Below are 19,933 nucleotides of genomic sequence, written 5' to 3'. Positions count from 1 at the left end.
CCCCTGTGAGGAGCCACCGAGTTCCTCGACCCCGAGCACGAGGCCTGAGAACAGCGGGGGCCTGGGACACTGCCCGGCTCCTCCTCATGCCTGCTCTACACCCGCAGAAGGAACCCGCTCCCCTTCTGGCACCTGGGCAGGAGCAAGCCCCTACAAGGTGTGCACAGGGCTGACTTCAACTTTTGCACACGCAGATCACTCCCAGGAAAACGGGGCTGGGCTCAGGCTCTTTTGTGCCTGCAAGGAAAGCCCAGAGGGATGAGCATTTGCAAGTATTTGCATGGTGTTTTTGTGACTACAGGTACCAAGTGGCAGGCCAGGTGTGAACAGCAGCGTCCCTGCAGCTCTGCACCCTGAGCAGATGAGGCCAGGAGTGCCTGCACAGACCTGCTGCAGGCAGAGCCACCACCCCTGGCGCCTCAGCAGCTGCTGCTGAGCATCCAGGAGCTCTGCTATCCAAGCAGCACTGGTGCCACCATGTGCTCTGTCAAGTGCAGCCTCCACACAGGCAGCTGAGCTGTGCCTCGTCTCTGCCTTCCTGTGCCTGTCACCTGCCTGTGAGTATTCCCTGAAGTGACATGATCTGAGCACATGAGCCTGAGGCTGGGTTACTGGCGTGTGGGTGACAGACATTATTTCAACACAAAGCCACACAACCAGATCAGTCACAGGGTTTTATTCAAGGCCTGGATTACATTCATCTTTACCCGTACTCGTAATATGGATCCAGGTAGCAGAGCACATTGTTTATCCCCACCCGGCAGCCAGCACCTGCATTTTTGATCCCTTGACAGAATCAGCCAAAGTGCAAAGAAGTGGATGTACCTCTGGCTCCATGCTGGCCATGCAAGCACCCCACACCTCTCCCATGTGTGTGTTCATCCTCAGCCCAGAGAGCAACTGAAGAGTGAACCAAGCTCCTGCCTGTCATCCCTGCTGCTCTATGTGCCCTGCTGTGGCACTGCCTTTCCCAGCTCATGGATGGCCCTATTCTCCAGCACCTGTACCTTCCCCTTCCCCGGCTGTAGTGCGCAGGCCACCATGGCCCTGGCCACCATTTCCACAGGCACTGAGTAAGCGGTGGGACACAGCAGAGCCACAGCGCCCAAGAACTGCTGGGCTATCCGCTCCATGGGCCGCGACTCCTGGCGCTTGCACAGCAGCACCCTGCAGAGCAAGGAAGTGAGGTGGGTCAGCATGAAACGATCCAGGGCGAAAGCTAGAGACTGAGCTCTCCAGCTGCATGCTGGCCCAGATAAGCTCCCTGAACTGACACGGGCTTTGGGGCTTTGGGGCTTTGGAATGTGACAGAACTGAGCCCTTGGGCACTAAACTCCTTTCCCCACTGTGCTGACAAAAGCAGAATTCCACTTCTCCTAGGTAGCAAGAGCACAGTACACCTGAAAGGACACAGGTGAGTGTTCCCTCTGCATAAGGTCAAGGTCCATCTGGAGCTAAGCTCTGACCTATGTGCCTCAACCCATGCTTTCAGCCCAAGGCTCCTGCCCTTGCATGGCACATGGCACTAGCAGTGGGATGGGCCATAGGAAACTGCAGAGCTTTCTCCCTGCAGCACCAGGAAGCAGTCTGCCCATCCATGAGCTGCATTTGCAGCTGCTGGCATTCTCCGCTTCCCTTCCCAGCCCTGCCCTCATGTATCCCTTCTCTTCCTCCATCTCCCAGTGAAGCATCTCCCTGCTGCCCTGGCAACCCTCCAGCCCGTGCCCTCCCTCCTCCACCACTACTCACGCTGGCCGGAGAATGGTACAGTGATCAAAACCAACAGCCTCGACCAGGTTTTCCACTTCTCCCTGTCAGAGCAGCCAGGCAGGACAAAAGGAGACAAGGATGACTGCAAGCACCATCCCTGCCACCCCATGAACGGGCAGGAAAGGGCTGCTGAGCCAAGGGCAAGATGAGGCTGGAACAGGCCAGGCAGGGATGAGCTCTCCAGGCCAGGCAGCCAGGGCGAGGGCCCGCCGTGGACACGGACCACAGGTCAGCAGTGTGCCCTTGCAACCATCGGGCTAAACTGCAACAGGCTGCTCCGGAGAGCATCTGGACTCAGCATCCAGCCTGGGGATGGATCCAGCCGGCACAAGACGCTGGCAGGCAGCTCTGAGTCCAGCAGGTGTCGGGAGCTGCAGCACGCAACACATGGAGAAAAAATCTTTTGCGATGGGTGTGGTCCTCCCTGGGGAGCCTGTGGGCTTTCCATCAGGAGATAGTTCATGTCTCACCTGGCCACAGCCCTGAGCCTCCCCACATAGCTGTTAAGCTATCCCAGCTTAAGGCTGGGGAACTGTTGTTGGGCTGGAGACCCCAGCAGATGTTTCTGGAGTTTGAGGAGCCAGGCAGACGCTGCACGCAGGTGTTGTGCTGCTTTATAAGAAGCCAGTTGCATAGCTGTCCAGCCAGCCCCTTCCCTTGTCCCGCAGCGGCAGGAGGACCCCCAGAGCCATTTGCAGCTCTAAACCTCAGCTCCTGCTTGCTTCCCGAGCATCCCGCGACTCCTGCACGGGCATCAGGAGCCCACCCCAGCAGCCCCCTCACCTTCACGCGGAGGTAGAGGAAGCGGCTCTGTGCGTTTGCCCCCCGGGAGGACTGCAGGACAAAGTGTTTGCAGCCCCCTGCCCGCGCCAGCTCTGCTGCCTGCGCCACGTAGTCCCGATCCACACGGACAAAGCCATCCTGCGGGGACAGGGGAGGGTCAGCGGGGCGGGGAGCGGGCAGGGGAGGGGACAAGCGGGACCCTCGGGGGTCCCTACTCACTGCGCCAGCCCTAGCCCTGGTAGTGCCCAGGCAGCAGAAGCCCACGTCGTGTCCTTGGAAGGCGGCGGCGTGCTCGCCCAGCCGCTCGAAGTCCACCACCGCCTGCTCCTGCGGGGAGACCGAGTGTCAGCGCCGCCGGCCCGGTCCCCGCCACCACGGCCAGCGCTGTCCCCGGCCCGCGCACCACGGCCGCCTCCGCCTCGCCCAGGCTCAGCCGGCGCCGCCCGATCAGCGTGATCCGGGCGAAGGCCCGCCGGTCCAGCAGCTCCCGCAGCAGCACCCGGCCCGTCTCCCCGGAGGCGCCCAGCACGAAGCAGCTCCGGCCGCCGCCGCCCGCCGCCGCCATGCCGAGAGCAGCGGGCGGGGCCGGGGCGGGAGCGGCTGCGCGGCCGGGCGCTCCGTGCCCGGGGAGCCGCGGGTGGGCGGACGCGACACAGGGCCGTTGCCAGGGCCAGGGCGGGGCTGTCGGGGCGGGGGCAGCCCAGGGACCCCCCCTCAGCCCGGCCGCTGAGCTGGAGGGGCGCTCGGAGGGGTCTGTGACCTGTCTAGCGGCTCCTCTCCAAACCCCGCTGGGTTCAGCACGTGCTGCCGGCCGGGGTGCTCGGCAGCTCTGTCCCCTGGGCAGGAGGTGGGTCGCTTTCCGCCGGGCAGCCTTGCAGTGACTCCACTGTGAAGCAGTCCCTGGTGTCTGAAGAGCAAGGAGATGAAGCCCACTTCCTTAGGAACTCTCGCTGAGCAGGTCTTGGGATGTGCTGGCAAGCGCAGGCCCCCGCTCCGGACGCCTTCTGTGCTTTGTCCCTCTGATAGGGACGACGCCAGTCGTCACCGAGGCGGTCCGGGTCCCACCGGGACATAGCTCTGGAGCAGGCATGCCGGCACCCCGCGGCTCTGCACAGCCACTCCCGTGGGCAGCATCAAGGGGCCCCGCGGCACCACGATCCCGTTTGTCCTGATTCCTGGGGAGGGAGGTGCAGAGGCCTGAATGGCTGCTGTCGGGATCAGCCAGGTGGTTTTCCAGCCTGGTGTGTCTGTCAAGTGCGCTCCTTGGCCGAGGGCTGAGGATGAATCCCAGGTGCACGTGCCGTTTGCGAGGCAGGACGCGCGTCATGACAGTCACCGGGTTAATGGCTGGCATCCCGCTCCACCTGCCAGTGTGCCGCCGGCACCCACGGCCGTGCCCAGCTCATTGGGCTCTGCTCCACAGCCACAGGCAAACCCAGGTGCGTGAATGAGGGGGAGGCTGGGGCGTACGAGGGCTCAGGGGTACTGGGACCGGTGCTTGAGAGTGGCAGGGGAACGGTACAGTGTGACAGAAGTACAGGCAGCAAAATATACGGGGCGTGTGTGGTTATAGGGTGTGGTGTGTTCTAGGGTTTCATGGTACGGTGGGAATGCCACTGGGGAGGGTGGGATCGGGATGCATGGGGGCCATGCTCCCACCGCTCATGGTCTGCTTCTCCTCCACGGCAGAGCTCTGGGGGGCAGCCAGGTGCCGGGGTGCCCGCTCTCCCGGTGGCATGGAGACATGGTCCCGGCGCAGCGCTGCCTTCGACTGTGTGCCCCAGCCGGCAGCCTGCTGCCCTGACTGGATGGCGGAGCTCCCTGACGCCCTGCCCCTCTCCCGCCTCTCAATCCCTGGCACGCACGACTCCCTCAGCCTGTTCGGTGGCCGGCGCCTGCGGTGCCAGAGCTGGGGCCTGGAGGCCCAGCTGGCGGCCGGCATTCGCTTCCTGGATGTGCGCTGCAAGCTGTCGCGGGGTGAGCTCCGCATCTACCACCTCTGCACCTTCCAGCGGGCCAGCCTGCGCGGCGTCCTGCGCCGCACCCTGCACTTCCTCCGCGCCCACCCCGGCGAGGCCGTGCTTATGCGCATCAAGGAGGAGCTGCCCATCTTCTCCCGGCCCGGCTTCGCTGCCCAGCTGCACCGCTGCCTGCTGGAGGAGGGACAGGGCTGCGTGTGGTGCCGGGAGGAGGTGCCAACGCTGGGCCAGGTGCGCGGGAAGATAGTAGTGCTGGAGGCGCTGGCGCGGGAGGTGCTGGGCATCCCCTACGAGCAGCTGAGCATCAGCGACGCCTGGAACGTGCTGTCACTGGAGCGCAAGTGGGCCCGGGTGCGGCAGCACCTGGAGAAGGCGGCCGGCGGAGACCCCAGCACGATGTACCTCACCTTCTGCTCCGGCAATGGGCTCTTCACCTGCCCAGAGGAGGTGGCCCGCTTTGTGAATCCCCGCTGCTGCCAGCACCTGCGGCGCCGGGGCGGGCAGCCCGTGCGCTGGGGGGTGGTCATCATGGACTTCCCTGGCGCAGGCCTTCTCCGGCTCATCGTGGAGAGCAACGGCCCGCGGGCCAATGGACACGGCACAGCGGCCCCCGGCACCCCCCCGGTACGGTCCCGCCGCCGCCACGGCAGACGGGACGGACGGCGCAGCCCGCACAGCCCCGCGCGCTGCCCGCGCCGCTGTCCCTCGGGGAAGACGCTGACACTGCTCCCGGCCCCGCGCCTCTGCCCAAGGGCCTCAGGGCCTGGAGGGCAAAAGCGGCTTTCTAGGTCTTGCAGAGCACCGGGAAGCCTTCGTGTGACGATGGTGTGACAGTCGCAGAGACAGCAGAGGATGCCGGCTGCGGCCGGAGCCGGGCAGCCCGGGGAGCTGCGCCCTGCCCTGAGAAGTCAGGTACGGTGCCGGTACGGGGCTGGGCCATCTGAGTCCCACTGGGCAGCAGGGGTGGGTGGGGGTAGAACGTCCTGCCTCACCTCCTGTCGAGCCAGTGAGTCCTCCCAAGATACCTCTTTGCAAAATAGTCCTTTTCCTTAAGGGTAAATAAAAATAAAAAGAAGCTAGGAAAGCACTGCCGATGTTGCCTTGCCATTTCCTGTCAGAAAAGGGGAGAAAAGACCTTTTGCTTTTGCTGCTTAGATGTGAAGGAGCTTATAGCCCTCTGCCCATGGATGAAGCACTGTTAAATTGTTGTCTGTGACCATCTTGCTCTTAAAGCAGAGCTGCAAGAGGTCACAGGAGTAAGAATTAATTTTAAAGGTGACAACAAGTGTCTAGGAATAGCCCTCCTCTCATTGTTTCAGCTTTTGTTTCTTTCTTGCAGGGGCTTGCCCCAGAAGTCAGGACTCTTAGGAAGAGCCAGCTTCAGCAAGGCCCACCCACCCTGTTCATGGAGCGCTGGATGGCTACAGAGGCAGTGACTCAGCCAGGGCTACCCTGTCCCTGGGGTCACACACCAAGGGATGCTGCACTGGGCAGAGCCCAGCAGTTTGCAACAGCTGGGGCACTGCAGACAGGGCACTTTGTAGAGCTACAAAAGCGAGGTGGTTGAGGCATAAAAAAGACCTCAAAACATGTTGTGCCAGTGCCTGCGCTACCTGCAGATAATAAATCACTAATCCAAATAAACAACACAAGAACTCCTTTGAGCAGAAAGGTAACCAAATTCCAAGGGGAGAAATCATCACCCAGGAGGGTGTCTGCTGCATCACTGGCAGCAGCCGATCCAGACAGGCTGTGTGCTGAAGCAGGGAGGTGAGAGAGAGGAACTTTTAGAAGAGGAAAGCTCAGCCCTGGCCTGCCAGAAGGTGAAGAATGTCCTCAAGTTGCACAGCTGGGTACAGCTGGAGGAGATGCACAGGATTTCCTGGCCTGAGGAGAGGATGTCTTTGGCTGTGCAGGGGCTAACCCTGGCTAGAGACACGGCTCTTTGTGCTGAGACTATTCATCTGCTGCCCAGGGAGGGGAGCAGGCAATAGTTCACAGTGGGTGACAGAGGTGACAGGCAGAGGAATCTAGCTCTGGGTTTGCTATGTGAGATGGGAGAAGGTTGAAATCTCTGCATTAAACCAGACGTGCTACAAAAGCACTGGTGGTGTCCAGGGTGAGGGTGGCCTGACTCACTGGCTACCAGTGCCTCCTGTGCCTGGACTGCCTCCACACCAAGCCAGTGTGGCTGCCAGGAGTTTGGGTTCTACTGGGGCAGGGCCAGGTGAGTCAGTGGCTTGTCTAAGCATTCCAAGGATGCACAGTGTCATGGAGAGCCAGGCAGGGCAGAAGCAGAGCAATCACAGTTCCTAGGAGCTGTAGGCTGAGTGGTTTGGCTGTCACTCAGGGCTGCCCCTGGATGTGGCACATCCCTGCAGCTGCACCCCAGCAGCTTGTGCCCACCCTGTGCCCCAGCTCGCTGGCAGGGCAGAGGTGCCGCCTGGGATTCCCCGGGTGGGCAGTCACTTGTTTACTCCCCATCACCCAAGCAGTGAGATAATGTCGGTGTTATCTATGCCCCAGGCATCCTGTTTGGCAAACCTTTATCTGTGCCATGCATGTGTGGCTGCTGCCAGGTTCCAGGGAGCCGGCAGGCAGCAGGGGCAGGGGTACCCGTGTGACAGTGATGCCCAGTGAAAAGGCTCTCCAGCACCAGCTCTGCAGTGAAAGGCAGGAGGCAGAGAACTGTCCTACAGCTGAGGTCAAAGAAACTTCTCTGAGAGGGTCTGGATAGGGTGGGCAGGAGCGATTTGCCCCAAACTACCGCTATATTCCACAGCCAGGGCTGTCCCTGTGGGTGAGGGGTACGGGGTACCTGCCCCTGGACCTCTGGGTCCCGGCTAATCATCTCAGTCCCTCCAAGCCAGGGTAGCACGCTTAATGCGTCTCCCGGTGTCCAAACACTTTCAAATTGTGAGAAAGATTTTATCAGGTGCTGCTTGAGGCGGGGCAGCAGCTGATAAAAGGGTGGAGGAGGAGGCTCCGGCTGCTGGAGCAGTGCGCTGGCAGACTTGCCCAAAGGCACTCTGCAGCTCAGGGACATCCTTTGGGTCAAGCACTTCCTGGGGACCTGTGGTGGAAGGGAATCTCCTGCCTGCGATCAGGAGATGCCTCTAAAGTCTCAGGGAGAGCCGCCCGTGTCCCCAGGGAGGAACGGAGGGACGGCAGCAGCAGGGCTCCACCCAGGCGTGTGTGTCCTCGCCGGTAGCACCCCACAGCCCTGGCGGGGCGGGATCGGGTACCTCCGGTGGGCTGTTGAGCCCTCCCCGGTCTCCCAGGAAGGTGCCCGCTGTATCGCGGGCAGCAGCCGAGCCGGCCGGGCAGTGTCGGGTGACTCGGTTCCTCTGCGGTTTTCGGAGACATTGCACAAGGAGGGGAACAAGCTGTGCCAGCCTGGAGTGGGAGCCTCTGCCCTAAACAACGCGCGGCCGTGCCCCTTCCCCGGGGGCAGAGCCTGTGGCGCGGCTCTACGGCGCTGATAGCACCGCCCCGAGGGCTGCTCAGCACTGGGGCACAGCAAAGGAGACGCTTCTCCATTCCAGTGCCTGGGTCCAGAGGGATAGGGCGGAGGTGACACGGGAAAGTGTCTTTGTACCTGCTCCCTTGAGCCCACGCTGAGCCCACGCTGAGCAGCCCTAGCTTGCAGCTTGCCTTGTGTACTCAGAGGGATGGCTGGGGGGACAGGATGCACCATCCTTACACCTGGGAAATCTCCACACTGCTCAGGCCCTTCCTTGGTGAGCAGAGCAGGAGGAGTCCAGCGGGAACATGTGCCCTGCAGCATCCTGAATCCCTTCCAGGGAAGCCACCCTTGAAAATAACCTGAGATGTGAAAGGGCTCCTGGTGATTAACCAGCTCCCAGCAGAACTGATTCGGGTCTTCTCTCCCTTCTACCATGTGTACCTTTTTCCACTACCTGCAAAGCAAGCTTCCAACCTGCCAAGTATCCATCATGCCATGTAGGACCCTCTCTCTGAACCCAGGCACGGGGGCACCTGCCTCTGAACAGAGCTCGAACTTGGTCATGTTCTGTCTTTGCAGCAGCAACAGCCTCTGCATCTCAGACACCTTGATTCAATTTTTAAAGCAATACCAACAACTATTTGTAGTTACAAAAATAAAGGTGGGTGTATTTTTTTTTCTACCGTTCTGCCCTACCATGTTGGGTTCCAGCAGAAGTGAAACTGGCAGGGGCACAGCCTGCTCTGCCCTGGGGCTGTGTACCCATGAACATCCCTCTGAGTCCCAGCAGTGTCTCACCAGCAAGAGAGGCAGCTCCCTCTTGAGTGCTGGGCTTCTCTCCAGCAGCTGCCCCTCAGCCTCTCTGCCTGCCTGGCTGCTCGTTCCCTTCCAATGGCAGGGAAGGAGCAGCCAGGCAGGCAGAGAGACCACTCTTGGCAGAGGAGCTGCTGGAAAGCAAGCGTTCCTGAATTACTGGGTATACAGACTCAGCAATTCCATAGAAAGAGACAACTGCATTAAAACATTTTTTTAAGGAAAATGTCCAGAGACAGGAAACAAGGTTCATTAATGTTGGCCAACGATAAAGTAATTGTAGTGGGTTATGGCTCTTGTGGAATGGGTTCCTCCTTTTGTCTAGAATGTCCTGGTGGAGCAGCGTCAATTTCTTTGGAACTGGAAAATACATCTGATCTTCATGGGTCTTGTTTGGCTTTAGCTGGAAGTGAGCAGAGTAATTTCTGCAGAAAACCTGGCCAAGGCAATTCTACTTACAAGCAGGACAGGGTAAGAAAAGACTTAAAATGATTATAATAATCCAGGGGTGGTGGATGCAATTAGACATGTTCTTGAAACACTGGCGGAAGCTCCTGAAGGATGTTAGTAAGTCAGGGGGAAGTTCCTCTGGCATATTCCTGGACAGTTCTCATAAAGACTTACAGGCAATGACAGAAAAATACATTGTTTAAGTAACTGTTTATAAATGGTATATGAAGATTCACAGCCAGAGCAAAATGCCTGCATGCGAGGAGAGCGTCTGGCACAGAGCTGGGAGGTTGTGAGCCACTCTCCCACTCAGCCCACGAGGGACCTCATCACACCTAAGCCTCTTCTGTCCTCCACCAGTGTAGGTGCTGCCACATGGACACGGTGGGTCAGAGAGGTCTCGGTGCTCTGGGCATCATGGAATGGGGCTGAACACTTTTCAGTGGGCCCTTCTCCTCCTTCTGGGGTGCTTGGGCAAGCCTGGCTCATTGTGGGTCATCTCTTGTGGCTGCCATGTCCCCATGGCAGTAGGGATGCAGCCAGTTCCCATGAGATAGGGCTGCTGCCAAGCTAGGTCCATGAGGACCGTGGCTAGTGCTGACCCCACTGTTTGCCTCCAGCCCCGGGCTCAGAGAAGGGTTTCTCGGGGCAAGAGAGCCCTGTGGCGGGGGAGGCGGGGGTGAGGGGCAGGATGTGGGCTGGCAGCGGGGCTGGGATGGGACGGGAAGAGGCCGGGGGCAGGGAGCGAAGTTCTGCACGCTCGGAGGAAGCGTGAGCAGCACTGCCCCCCGAGGGACAGCTGCCGCGGGCGGGGCACGGTGCAGCCGCGGCACCAACATGGTAAGTCCTGCTCCTTTCCTTGGGCATGACTGAGGGTCTGCCTAGACAAGGGGATTAGGGGAGGGCAGGGCTGTGGGCAGGCACTGACAGGAACCACAGGGGCTGTGGGACACGTGCAGGGTGCCCTGGGGACACTCTGCCCGAGCGACCCCAGGCTCACGGGACACTGCCATGCACACACGGCACAGCGACTGCAGAGGTAGATGCCAGCCCTGGCTAGGCAGGAAGGGGCTCGGGGGGCACAGGACTTAGGGGCTCCCCAGGAGTGAAATGCTCCCCCCAGGTGCCTTACTGCAAGGAGCCCTTCCTGCAGCAGAGCCGTACCTGGCCGGGAGCACCGTGTGTGCCTGCGTGCCCGTGCCATGAGTGACAGCCCTTGTGTGAGCCAGGACTGCCTGGCAGTGGTGTGGGTGCACGTGTGAACCCCTTGGGATGTGCACACTCATGTCTCCCTCCCTGTCAGGGCACTGCTGTGGGACTGCAATCTGTTGGGAGGACAAGGACTCTGGGCTCTCCTGGCACCTACCTGGGCATCGCTGCCATCACATGGGGTAAGCCACACACCACCCACTCAGTAAGCCCAGTGTGACCCTGCTGCCAGGAGTCTGCAGGTCTGAGAAACTGGAGAAAAGTAGCATTGTTATTTTGGGGGCTCATCAGCCCATCCCCAGGGCTGGATCCCTCTGGGCTGGGAGGGGGCTGCCCCTCCTTGTGCCAGCTCCCTCCAGGTGGACTGTGCTCCCCCAGGAAGGGCCAGGCATGGCTGAGGTCCCTGCAGGATGTTTGGTTCCCCAAATGCAGCATGGCAGCTGGTACTGTGAACTGTACTGCGAACCAGGGAAAGGCAGGGGAGCTGTACCCACTGCCACACCCATGCTTGTGCTGGGGAGCTGGGCACGGATGGAGTCACGGGTTCATAGCACAGCTGGGGCAGCATCACACAGAATTAGAGCTGCTACTTGACATCAGGAGTACAGAAACTAACTTGGTTTTGCTGCCTGTAGGGTATTTCCTTCACATGCTGGCATTGCACAGAGCAAAACCTACTGGTGCCTGCTCTGTCCCTGGAAATGCTCTGTAGGCCGAATTATTTTCCTAAGAACCTTAGTGACTGAGCTAAGGAAAAGAAGTGAGGTAAGTGCAGTGTCAGAGGAGGCTGAGATTTGGCTCTGAGAGAAAACAAAAAGGCAAAGGCACCTCAACTGTGGAGGGTGCTGAACACCACCCTGGGAAGAGGTATCAAGGCTGCCACAAGAGCCAAAGGGCCAAACCACAGGAAAACAGCACTCATTTGGGGGTTCAGTACCAGGTGGGGCAGGGAGAGGGAGCACAACACCGGGGAGATGAGCTGTGCCATAGAGAGGGTGTAACTGGTGGAGCTGGAGGAAAGAGCTAGGAGGGCATGTGGAGGACAGACATGGAGCAGGTGTCAAACTTTGGTCTTCTCAGTTTGGGGATGGGCTGTGTGAGGGTAGCAGGCAGCTGAGCCGTGCTGGAGAGCAGCAGGGGCCAGGAGGAGATTGGTGGGAGCTGAGGACGGGGCAGGCTCCCAGAAGGTGCCCTGAGTTCCTGTCCTGCAGCCCCAAATTCCCAAAAGGTAAAGAGGGAACCACATTTTCTCCAGCTTCAGTTCTGTTGAACAAAGAGAATAGTTTGCTCTCTCACAAGAAAAACCAGACAAATTATGGGAAATTACTTACAAAAATGTATAACAATGGACCAAAGTACAGCCCTAATTAGACTTTAGAAGATGTGTATTTGCCTCTAATCTGCAATGCCTGGATCTTTGCACAACTGCAGCTGGATAAAATGCTCTCCTGAGATACAGCATAAGCTAGGCTGGTTGTTTGGAGAAAACATTGATCCTCATCTCCCTTTCTGCACAGATGGAGATATGATATCCCCACATCACTTTCTGCAGTTGTGGAGATAGCTGCTCCTGGGGAGAATGGAGGAAGCTTCTTTCTGTGGCTAAAACCCTTTGATTGCATAAAGTTGTGGTGTGAAATGCTGTAAATAAGAGCAGGGTTTCTGCAAAGTGCCCTTCACTTCTGGGTGTGGGTTCCAGTTACTTTCTGGCTTTGCCCTGCCTGCTGGGTATGACCATAATATGAGCTTGTTTTTGAAAGACCTTGTTTTGTAACACTGAGTTTTACAAGACTCTAGACCATCTCTGCTCAGATGAGCAGGTTGGGGTCCAAATGCTTTTGGGGGCGAGGGCAAATTGGCTGCTCTGCCTTGCTCCAATCTGCCTCTCATGTAGCAGGGTAAAGCAAGAAAATTGAAGTATACACACCCGCACTCAAGGAAGGAACTGTGTTCATGGAACCATCTTGAAGTGGGACTTTCCTCTTTGGGAAGCTTTTGTGGGCAGGGGAACAGGGGCATGGGGCTGAGCTTTCAATCCTTATGTTGGAGGAGGGTTGGCATCACTGCTTGGGGCTCTTCTGTGTCCTGTGCTCTGCCTGCCCCATCCCATGCTGCCCCATCTCAGCCTTCACCCTGTCACCTCCACTTCCTCGTCCCTGTGCCATTCCCCTGTGTCCTCAGCTCCTTCTGTCACATCTTTGTGTACCCATGGAGTCCCATTCTCATCCACACTCACCCTTTCATCCAATCCTTTCACCCAGCCCGTCCCTGGCATCCCTTGGCCATGATGTCAGGCTTAGCCCACCCTCATGCCCCAAGAGATCCCACCCCTGACCCAGTTCCCATCCTTTCTGCATCAATCCCAGACCTCATCCTCTTTCACAGGCATGGTGCTGTGGGTGCAGGTGGGTGCCTGGACCTACCACTACAGTGACCCAGGGGACTACACATGGGAGCAGGCCAGGAATTTCTGCCAGACCTTCTTTACTGACCTGGTGGCAATCCAGAACCAGCAGGAGATCGAGTACCTCAACAAGAGCCTGCCCTTCCATGGGCGCTACTACTGGATTGGCTTACGCAAGCTGGGTGGCATCTGGACCTGGGTGGGCACCGGGAGGGCGCTGTCCAAGGAGGCAGAGAACTGGGCACTGGGGGAGCCCAACAACCGCCGCTCCAACCAGGACTGCGTGGAGATCTACATCCAGCGGCCACAGCAGGCTGGCAAGTGGAACGACGAGCCCTGCAACCGGAAGAAGAAGGCGCTGTGCTACCGGGGTGAGCAGGGGGACTGCAGGCCAGAGCTGGATTGGGTGGGCTGGGGACCTCGGCAGGGTGGTCAGCAGCTCCTGATGACCGTCCCCTGTGTGCAGCCTCCTGCCAGCCCTTCCTGTGCAGCCAGCATGGCGAGTGCGTGGAGACCATTGGGAGCTACCGCTGCGAGTGCTACCCTGGCTTCTATGGCCCTGAGTGCACAGATGGTGAGACATCCAACCCCACCCCTCTTTCCCTCCTGGAGAGTCCAAACCCTGGCGCCAAAGCAGGGTTCCGGTGCTCCTGATGGGCTGTGGCACCTTGTCTCTCCCAGTTGTGCAGTGTGCCAAGCTGGAGCCCAAGGGAGTGCCCATGAACTGCAGTCATCCCTACAGAGACTTCAGCTACAACTCCACCTGTGAGTTCAGGTGCCCCGAGGGGTTTGAGCGGCGAGGGGCGGGCGTGCTGCGGTGTCTGCCTTCCCAGGAGTGGTCAGCAAACATCCCCACCTGCGCAGGTAGGGCCTGGCAGGGGCTGGGGGTCTCAGGGATGCAGCATTGATGCTTTGGGGGAACCAGCCCCGTGTGCCCAATGCTGTTCAGACAAGTGTTGCTGTGCCCTTACTATTGTGGAAGCATGTCCTGGTGCTGCACCGCAGGGTGGGATTCCCTGAGGAGGAATGGGAATTGCTCTGCAAGGGGCAGAGCAGGTGTGAGCTGTGAGGCGCTGTTCTGCCTGGCTGTCCCTGTGCCCATGTTTGCTGCCCTGAATCCCACTCAGATATCAGCGCCCTGTGTGCACCAAGTGTGGGGTCAGGATGGTGTCCTGGCTCCTCTGTCAACTCTGTGGCAGTGTTGCTCTCCCCTAGCCCACCCTGATCTGCGTTGGGAAGGCATTTGCCATCTTGGGAAAGAGAAAAGAGGGGCTGCTGTCCCACAGCCAGGGGAAGGGTGTATCCTGGCAGGGGTGGGCCACCTTGAACAGGGAGAAAGACTCATGAAATGAGGGTAGATATAAGCTGGGTGGGACAGAGTGTGGCAGGAAACCACAAAGGAGAGAAAGCTGTGGTATGTTATTCTGCAGGGGCAGAGAAAGTCTTCCTGTCAGTGGCTTGAGGGTTTGCAGCCAGGCACTAGGCATCCCAGAGAACTGCCAGGCTTTTTTGGGGATGCAAGAGTCTTGCTCCACCTTTCCTGTGCTGCTGTGTGGTACACCTGCAGCCTTGCACAAGGATGGGGTGAGTCAAGTAGACATGGGACACATCTGGGACTGGGAAGGAATGGGAGTGGGGAGCATCTTTGTATGTATATTCTTTTTAAAAGAAGCCTGCCTTGAAGTTAGTGCTGCTGCTGCTGCTGCTGCCTGTGCTGGTTGGGCCTGTGGTCCAGCCCTGGACCTTAGGTAGCTGAGACCAGCAAAACTGTCTGCAGCTAAGGGGAACAGGCATGGAGATGTGATGCTACTGTTCTGTAACCAGTATCCCCAGCAGGGACAGGGGCAGGAGATAGCTCCCAATTTTGCAAAAATCCCCACAAACAAGCTGGGCTGATCCTGTGTGCTCCAGGCTTTTTAGGCTCCCAAGGGCTTGCTTTCCCAGCTTGTTGTTTTTTTCCTGCTGGCTGTAATATGATTGATTTTTGTTTTATTGCAAACAATCAGATGAGTCAGTTGGTCACCTGTGCTGATAACAAAATGGTGTTAGCAAGCATTGCCAGCTGGGCTTACTCCAGAAATGAGCAGAGCAAGGCTGCAAGCAAGGCTGGTGGTGCAGCAAGGACTGTGAGGGGCAAGGCTGCCTGTCCTGCCTCAAACTCTGCCCCATGCCCACCTGCAGCCATTGTGTGCCCATTGCTGGCTGGTCCCCAGAGGGGCTGGGTCAGCTGTTCCCACCCACACAGCATGTTCACCAACAGGCACCTCTGGGGACTGGGAAACCAGAATTGCCTGTAAAATAGCTACAAAATGAAATGTCTCCCCAGGAAAGTGCTTGGTGTCAGTTTGAAAGCAGAAGATGCAGTGAATGAAGTCTGTCTCAGCTGGGCTGGGTGGTGGTAATGCCCTGCTGGCACTGACCTTTGGCAGCAGAGCCACTCACCCCAGAAAACCTTGGGTATTGCCTTGGCATGCAGCACAACACACCCTGGGGACAAGCAGGGGAGGCTGGTACACAACCTCTTTAGCCATTGCATTGCTTTACAGTCCCAAAGCCATCCTCCTGCCACTGTGACAAGGACAGAGGCTGGTCTCTGCTCCAGTAAAGGGAGGGAGATGAATGGGGCTGCAGCAGCTGTGGTCCTTCCTCCCAGGGGCTTTGGTCCAGGGTAGTGAAAGGGATAAACAGGGCTCTGGCAGAGCAGCAACTGTGTCCCCCAGAGGAAATCACTTGTAGGGCAGAATAATCATTGCACCAACTACAGTTTTGAAGAGGTGAGTGTGGGTAAGATTTGATTTGGATTCAGCCTGAATTATTAAAGTTAACCTCACCTATCCCATCTCTGAGCTTTGCCATCCCATTGCAGCCGTCACCTGCCCGGTGCTCAGTGCTCCAGAAAAGGGAGAGCTGAACTGCTCCCACCTCCAGGGCAACTTCACCTTTGGCTCCACGTGTGCCTTCTCCTGCCAGAAAGGGTTTGTGCTGATGGGGCCGGAGAGCCGTGAGTGCACAGCCACAGGGACATGGACAGGGGATGCCCCACGCTGTGAAGGTAGAGCTGCTGCTGGAGTGCCAGCTGTCACTAGCCTTGGGGTAACACTGTGGTGTTCCCCAGCCCCTTGGTCCCAGAATTTTAGTCTCCCAGTTCTCAAGCTGCTGCTTGATGTGTACCTCTTCATTCTGCAGCCATTGCCTGTCCAGTGCTCAGTGCGCCAGACCGGGGAGAGATGCACTGCTCCCACCTCCATGGCAACTTCACCTATGGATCCAGGTGTGCCTTCTCCTGCCAGACAGGATTTGCCTTGGTGGGGCTGCAGAGCCATGAGTGCACAGCCTTGGGGACTTGGACTGGGGACACACCACACTGTGAAGGTATTGCTGCTGCTCAAGGTCTCACAGGCCTCTGGTTCACCCCGGAATGTTCTCCAGTATCCTGGTCCTTTCATTCCAATAGTTTAGCCTTATAGTCCTCAGACTCCTGCTCAAAGTGCTTCTCCACCCCTGCAGCCGTTACCTGTCCAGTGCTCAGTGCTCCAGAAAAGGGAGAGCTGAATTGCTCCCACCTCCACGGCAACTTCACCTTTGGCTCCAGGTGTGCCTTCTCCTGCCAGAAGGGGTTTGTGCTGATGGGGCTGGAGAGCCGTGAGTGCACAGCCACAGGGATCTGGACTGGGGATGCCCCACGCTGTGAAGGTAGAGCTGCTGCTCAAGGTGTCACAGGCCTTGGGCAGATCCTGGGACATTCTCTTTTTAGTTCTCTCATCACAAGAATGCAGCCTCATAGTCCCCAGGCTGCTGCCTGAAGTGTGCTTTTTGTCCTGCAGCAATTGCCTGTCCAGTGCTCAGTGCTCCAGAAAAGGGAGAGCTGAATTGCTCCCACCTCCACGGCAACTTCACCTTTGGCTCCAGGTGTGCCTTCTCCTGCCAGAAGGGGTTTGTGCTGATGGGGCCAGAGAGCCGTGAGTGCACAGCCACAGGGATCTGGACTGGGGATGCCCCACGCTGTGAAGGTAGAGCTGCTCCTAGAGTGCCAGCTGTCACTGCCTGTGGGGTGACTCCAGGGTTTCCCCATTCTCTCAGACCAAACAGTTTAGCCTTGAAGTTCTCAGGCTCCTCCTTGAACTGTTTCTATGTCCCTGCAGCAATTGCCTGTCCAGTGCTCAGTGCTCCAGAAAAGGGAGAGCTGAACTGCTCCCACCTCCACGGCAACTTCACCTATGGATCCAGGTGTGCCTTCTCCTGCCAGAAGGGGTTTGTGCTGATGGGGCCGGAGAGCCGTGAGTGCACAGCCACAGGGACATGGACAGGGGATGCCCCACGCTGTGAAGGTAGAGCTGCTGCTCAAGGTGTCACAGGCCTTGGGCAGATCCTGGGACATTCTCTTTTTAGTTCTCTCATCACAAGAATGCAGCCTCATAGTCCCCAGGCTGCTGCCTGAAGTGTGCTTTTTGCCCTGCAGCAATTGCCTGTCCAGTGCTCAGTGCTCCAGAAAAGGGAGAGCTGAACTGCTCCCACCTCCATGGCAACTTCACCTATGGATCCAGGTGTGCCTTCTCCTGCCAGACAGGATTTGCCTTGGTGGGGCTGCAGAGCCATGAGTGCACAGCCTTGGGGACTTGGACTGGGGACACACCACACTGTGAAGGTATTGCTGCTGCTCAAGGTCTCACAGGCCTTGTGTTGAGCAAGGGATGTTCGCTAGAGGACCCTCTTGGTCCTGTTCTTTCAACAGTCTAGCCTTGTAGTACCCTTGAAAATATTTCTCTGTCCTTGCAGCCATCACCTGTCCAGTGCTGAGAGCTCCAGAAAAGGGAGAGCTAAACTGCTCCCACCTCCATGGGGACTTCACCTTTGGCTCCACGTGTGCCTTCTCCTGCCAGACAGGGTTTGTGCTGATGGGGTCAGACAGTCGCAAGTGCACAGCCACAGGGACATGGACAGGGGATGCCCCACGCTGTGAAGGTAGAGCTGCTGCCACAGCTCAGGGTGTCACTGGCCATGGGGTGACACTATGATATGTCCCCAGCCCCTTGGTCCCAGAAGTGTAGTCTCCCAGGCTCCCTTCTGAGCTGTGCCTCTTTACCCTCGCAGCCATCAAATGCTCAGCACTGAGCACCCCCAAGATGGGCCAGTCTGCCTGCTCCCACCTCCATGGGGACTTCACCTTTGGCTCCACATGTGCCTTCTCCTGCCAGGCAGGGTTTGTGCTGATGGGGCCGGAGAGCCGTGACTGCACAGCCCTGGGGACCTGGACTGGGGACCCCACACATTGCAAAGGTAAATCCTCTGATCTCACACGTCTGTTGATGCAGAGTGCTCTCCCCAGCACCCTGGGCTATGTCAGTTTATCCCCTGGCTTGCCAGCCCACATATCCCCATCTCAATGCCATCAGTCCTGTCCTCTTGATGCTCCTGCTGTGCTTTATCTGCAGCCATCAGCTGCCCAGTGCTGTCCCCCCCCAGCAGAGGTCAGCTGAGCTGCTCTCATGTGCATGGGAACTTCACCTACAACTCCACGTGCATCTTTTCCTGCGAGGAGGGGTTTGTTCGGATGGGAGCAGAGATGCTTCGGTGTGAGGCCACGGGGAACTGGACTAGGGATTCCCCTGTCTGTGCAGGTACCCCAGCTCCTCTAGCACTGTGGAGGTTCCAGCTTTGTTCCAAGCACCTCTTGAATATGGTGGAGGGGGACACCCCAGGGGCTGCGAAGTGCCGACAACTTTCTAACGCATGGCTCTGTGGCTTTGTTTCAGAGGATGGTGCCTTCCTAAAGCAAGTCCTGGCTTACAGCAGCGGCTCAGCCCTGGCAGTAGCTGGTCTTGTGCTCTCTGGGGGGCTCATTGCCTTCCTTGCCAAGAGACTCAGTGACAGAGGTAAAGAAATGCTTCCTGCAGCCCACTCTAGCTTTGGTCAGGGGCTCTCAAGCAAGGCGGTGACAGTCCCAGGGGAGGCTGGGGTGATCAGAAGAGTTTACCAGTGACTGTCTCCATTCACATGTTTTATTTGCTGAGTTGCTTGGGTCCTTGGCAGTTGGTCCAGCTGAAAATGTCAGCAGCCAGGTTTGGAGGGCAGAGCCAAATAAACATCATCACTCTGAAGAAGGCAGCAAATGCTTGTTAAGGCAGCCCCACCTCATGCCTGTTCAACTCCGCTCAATTTCAGATGCTGCTGCTGCAGCTTCTTGCGACCTTCACTAAACAGATTTGGTTATTTCTTTTCTATGTGCTTTATGTCCATGGACATTTCAACACTGTTATCAGAGGAGAAGAGGAAGCTCCTGAAACCCACCAGGTGAGAGCTGTGCTCTGCAGGAGGGTGGCTCTGCCCTGTGACTGTCACAGCCCTATATTCATTCTGCTGACACCCAGACCTGCCTGTGTGAGGCTGGTTTTTTACAGGAGCATCTCTGGGGCTGACAGGGCTCTGCAAAACCCTGGCCTTCACACACTCCTGCACTCCCCAAGGTGACATCCTTGTGTTTGCCTTCCAGTGACCTGGGAGCGCCGGGCACCTTCACCAACTCAGCATATGATGCCAACCTGTGAGGTGAGGGCGGGCGAGACCCTCGCAGCACCCTGTTCAAAACTCACCTGGGTGGCCATCTTCCTGGCTGGGGTGCTCCTGGGTGGGGACACCCCTTGGGATTGAAGTGGGTAACACCAGCTCTATCTCTCCTGTGCTTCTAGCCTGCCTGCGACTGAAACCCACCGTGTCCCCCAGGGCTGCAGGCCCAGCCCGAGCTGCCACAGGAGCACAGAGGGACTCCGTGCCTGTGGTTGTAGCCTGGACCAGAGCTGCCCCTGGACACTGCCGCCATGTTGCATGTGCAGCATTCCGCTGGGAAGGGGAGCTGCCTCCAGTGCAAGCAGCTGGAGACCCACCAGAGGCCAAGAGCTGGGGGCAGCCTGCCACCCAGCCCTTGGACATTCCCCCACCAGGAATCTGGACACTCCCCAACAGCTGCTCCACTCACGCTTCCACCAATGAGCTTGTGTCGGCAGGGTCTGAATAAACGCCTTAGTCTAACTAATGCCTCCTGTGTGCCTGGGGCGGGGGGAA

The 19,933-nt window shown here is 58.2% G+C and overlaps 3 protein-coding genes across 8 annotated transcripts; 2 read left to right on the top strand and 1 right to left on the bottom strand.

The window, feature by feature from the left end:
* Positions 1–661: 661 nt before the first annotated feature.
* On the bottom strand, positions 662–3,137 carry HTATIP2 (HIV-1 Tat interactive protein 2). Of its 3 annotated transcripts, none has more exons than XM_059854839.1 (5): positions 2,957–3,137; positions 2,773–2,880; positions 2,554–2,691; positions 1,750–1,811; positions 662–1,167 (listed from the first exon to the last, which is right to left on the bottom strand). In XM_059854839.1, the coding sequence occupies exons 1-5, from the start codon at positions 3,116–3,118 to the stop codon at positions 942–944; spliced, it is 696 nt and encodes a 231-aa protein (XP_059710822.1). In that variant the 5' UTR covers positions 3,119–3,137; the 3' UTR covers positions 662–941. The 3 variants fall into 3 exon arrangements, 1 of the variants encoding a protein (XP_059710822.1); XR_009487568.1 differs by having other exon boundaries at positions 1,080–1,167; positions 1,750–2,210; XR_009487567.1 differs by having other exon boundaries at positions 1,080–1,167; positions 1,750–2,203.
* A 79-nt stretch (positions 3,138–3,216) lies between these two features.
* LOC132331400 (1-phosphatidylinositol phosphodiesterase-like) lies at positions 3,217–6,203 on the top strand. The gene is made up of 2 exons (XM_059854838.1): positions 3,217–3,992; positions 4,243–6,203. Exons 1-2 carry the CDS (start codon positions 3,755–3,757, stop codon positions 5,361–5,363), a joined length of 1,359 nt encoding a protein of 452 aa, XP_059710821.1. The 5' UTR covers positions 3,217–3,754; the 3' UTR covers positions 5,364–6,203.
* A 2,693-nt stretch (positions 6,204–8,896) lies between these two features.
* On the top strand, positions 8,897–19,900 carry SELP (selectin P). 4 transcript variants are annotated; one of them, XM_059854833.1, is made up of 18 exons: positions 8,898–9,645; positions 10,565–10,652; positions 12,856–13,245; positions 13,341–13,448; positions 13,556–13,738; positions 15,741–15,926; positions 16,061–16,246; positions 16,382–16,567; positions 16,699–16,884; positions 17,017–17,202; positions 17,334–17,519; positions 17,651–17,836; positions 17,966–18,151; positions 18,307–18,492; positions 18,628–18,747; positions 19,135–19,165; positions 19,365–19,420; positions 19,561–19,900. In XM_059854833.1, exons 1-17 carry the CDS (start codon positions 9,637–9,639, stop codon positions 19,417–19,419), a joined length of 2,658 nt encoding a protein of 885 aa, XP_059710816.1. In that variant the 5' UTR covers positions 8,898–9,636; the 3' UTR covers position 19,420; positions 19,561–19,900. The 4 variants fall into 4 exon arrangements, with proteins under 4 accessions (XP_059710818.1, XP_059710816.1, XP_059710817.1 ...); XM_059854836.1 differs by lacking the exon at positions 8,898–9,645 and adding an exon at positions 9,915–10,101; XM_059854834.1 differs by lacking the exon at positions 16,382–16,567.
* Positions 19,901–19,933: the final 33 nt, after the last annotated feature.

This window comes from Haemorhous mexicanus, chromosome 9, assembly GCF_027477595.1.
Source record: "Haemorhous mexicanus isolate bHaeMex1 chromosome 9, bHaeMex1.pri, whole genome shotgun sequence".
In the NCBI taxonomy this organism is placed as follows: Eukaryota; Metazoa; Chordata; class Aves; order Passeriformes; family Fringillidae; genus Haemorhous; species Haemorhous mexicanus.
The sequence above is the reverse complement of the archived record's forward strand: the minus strand, read 5'-3'. Positions and strand labels throughout refer to the sequence as shown.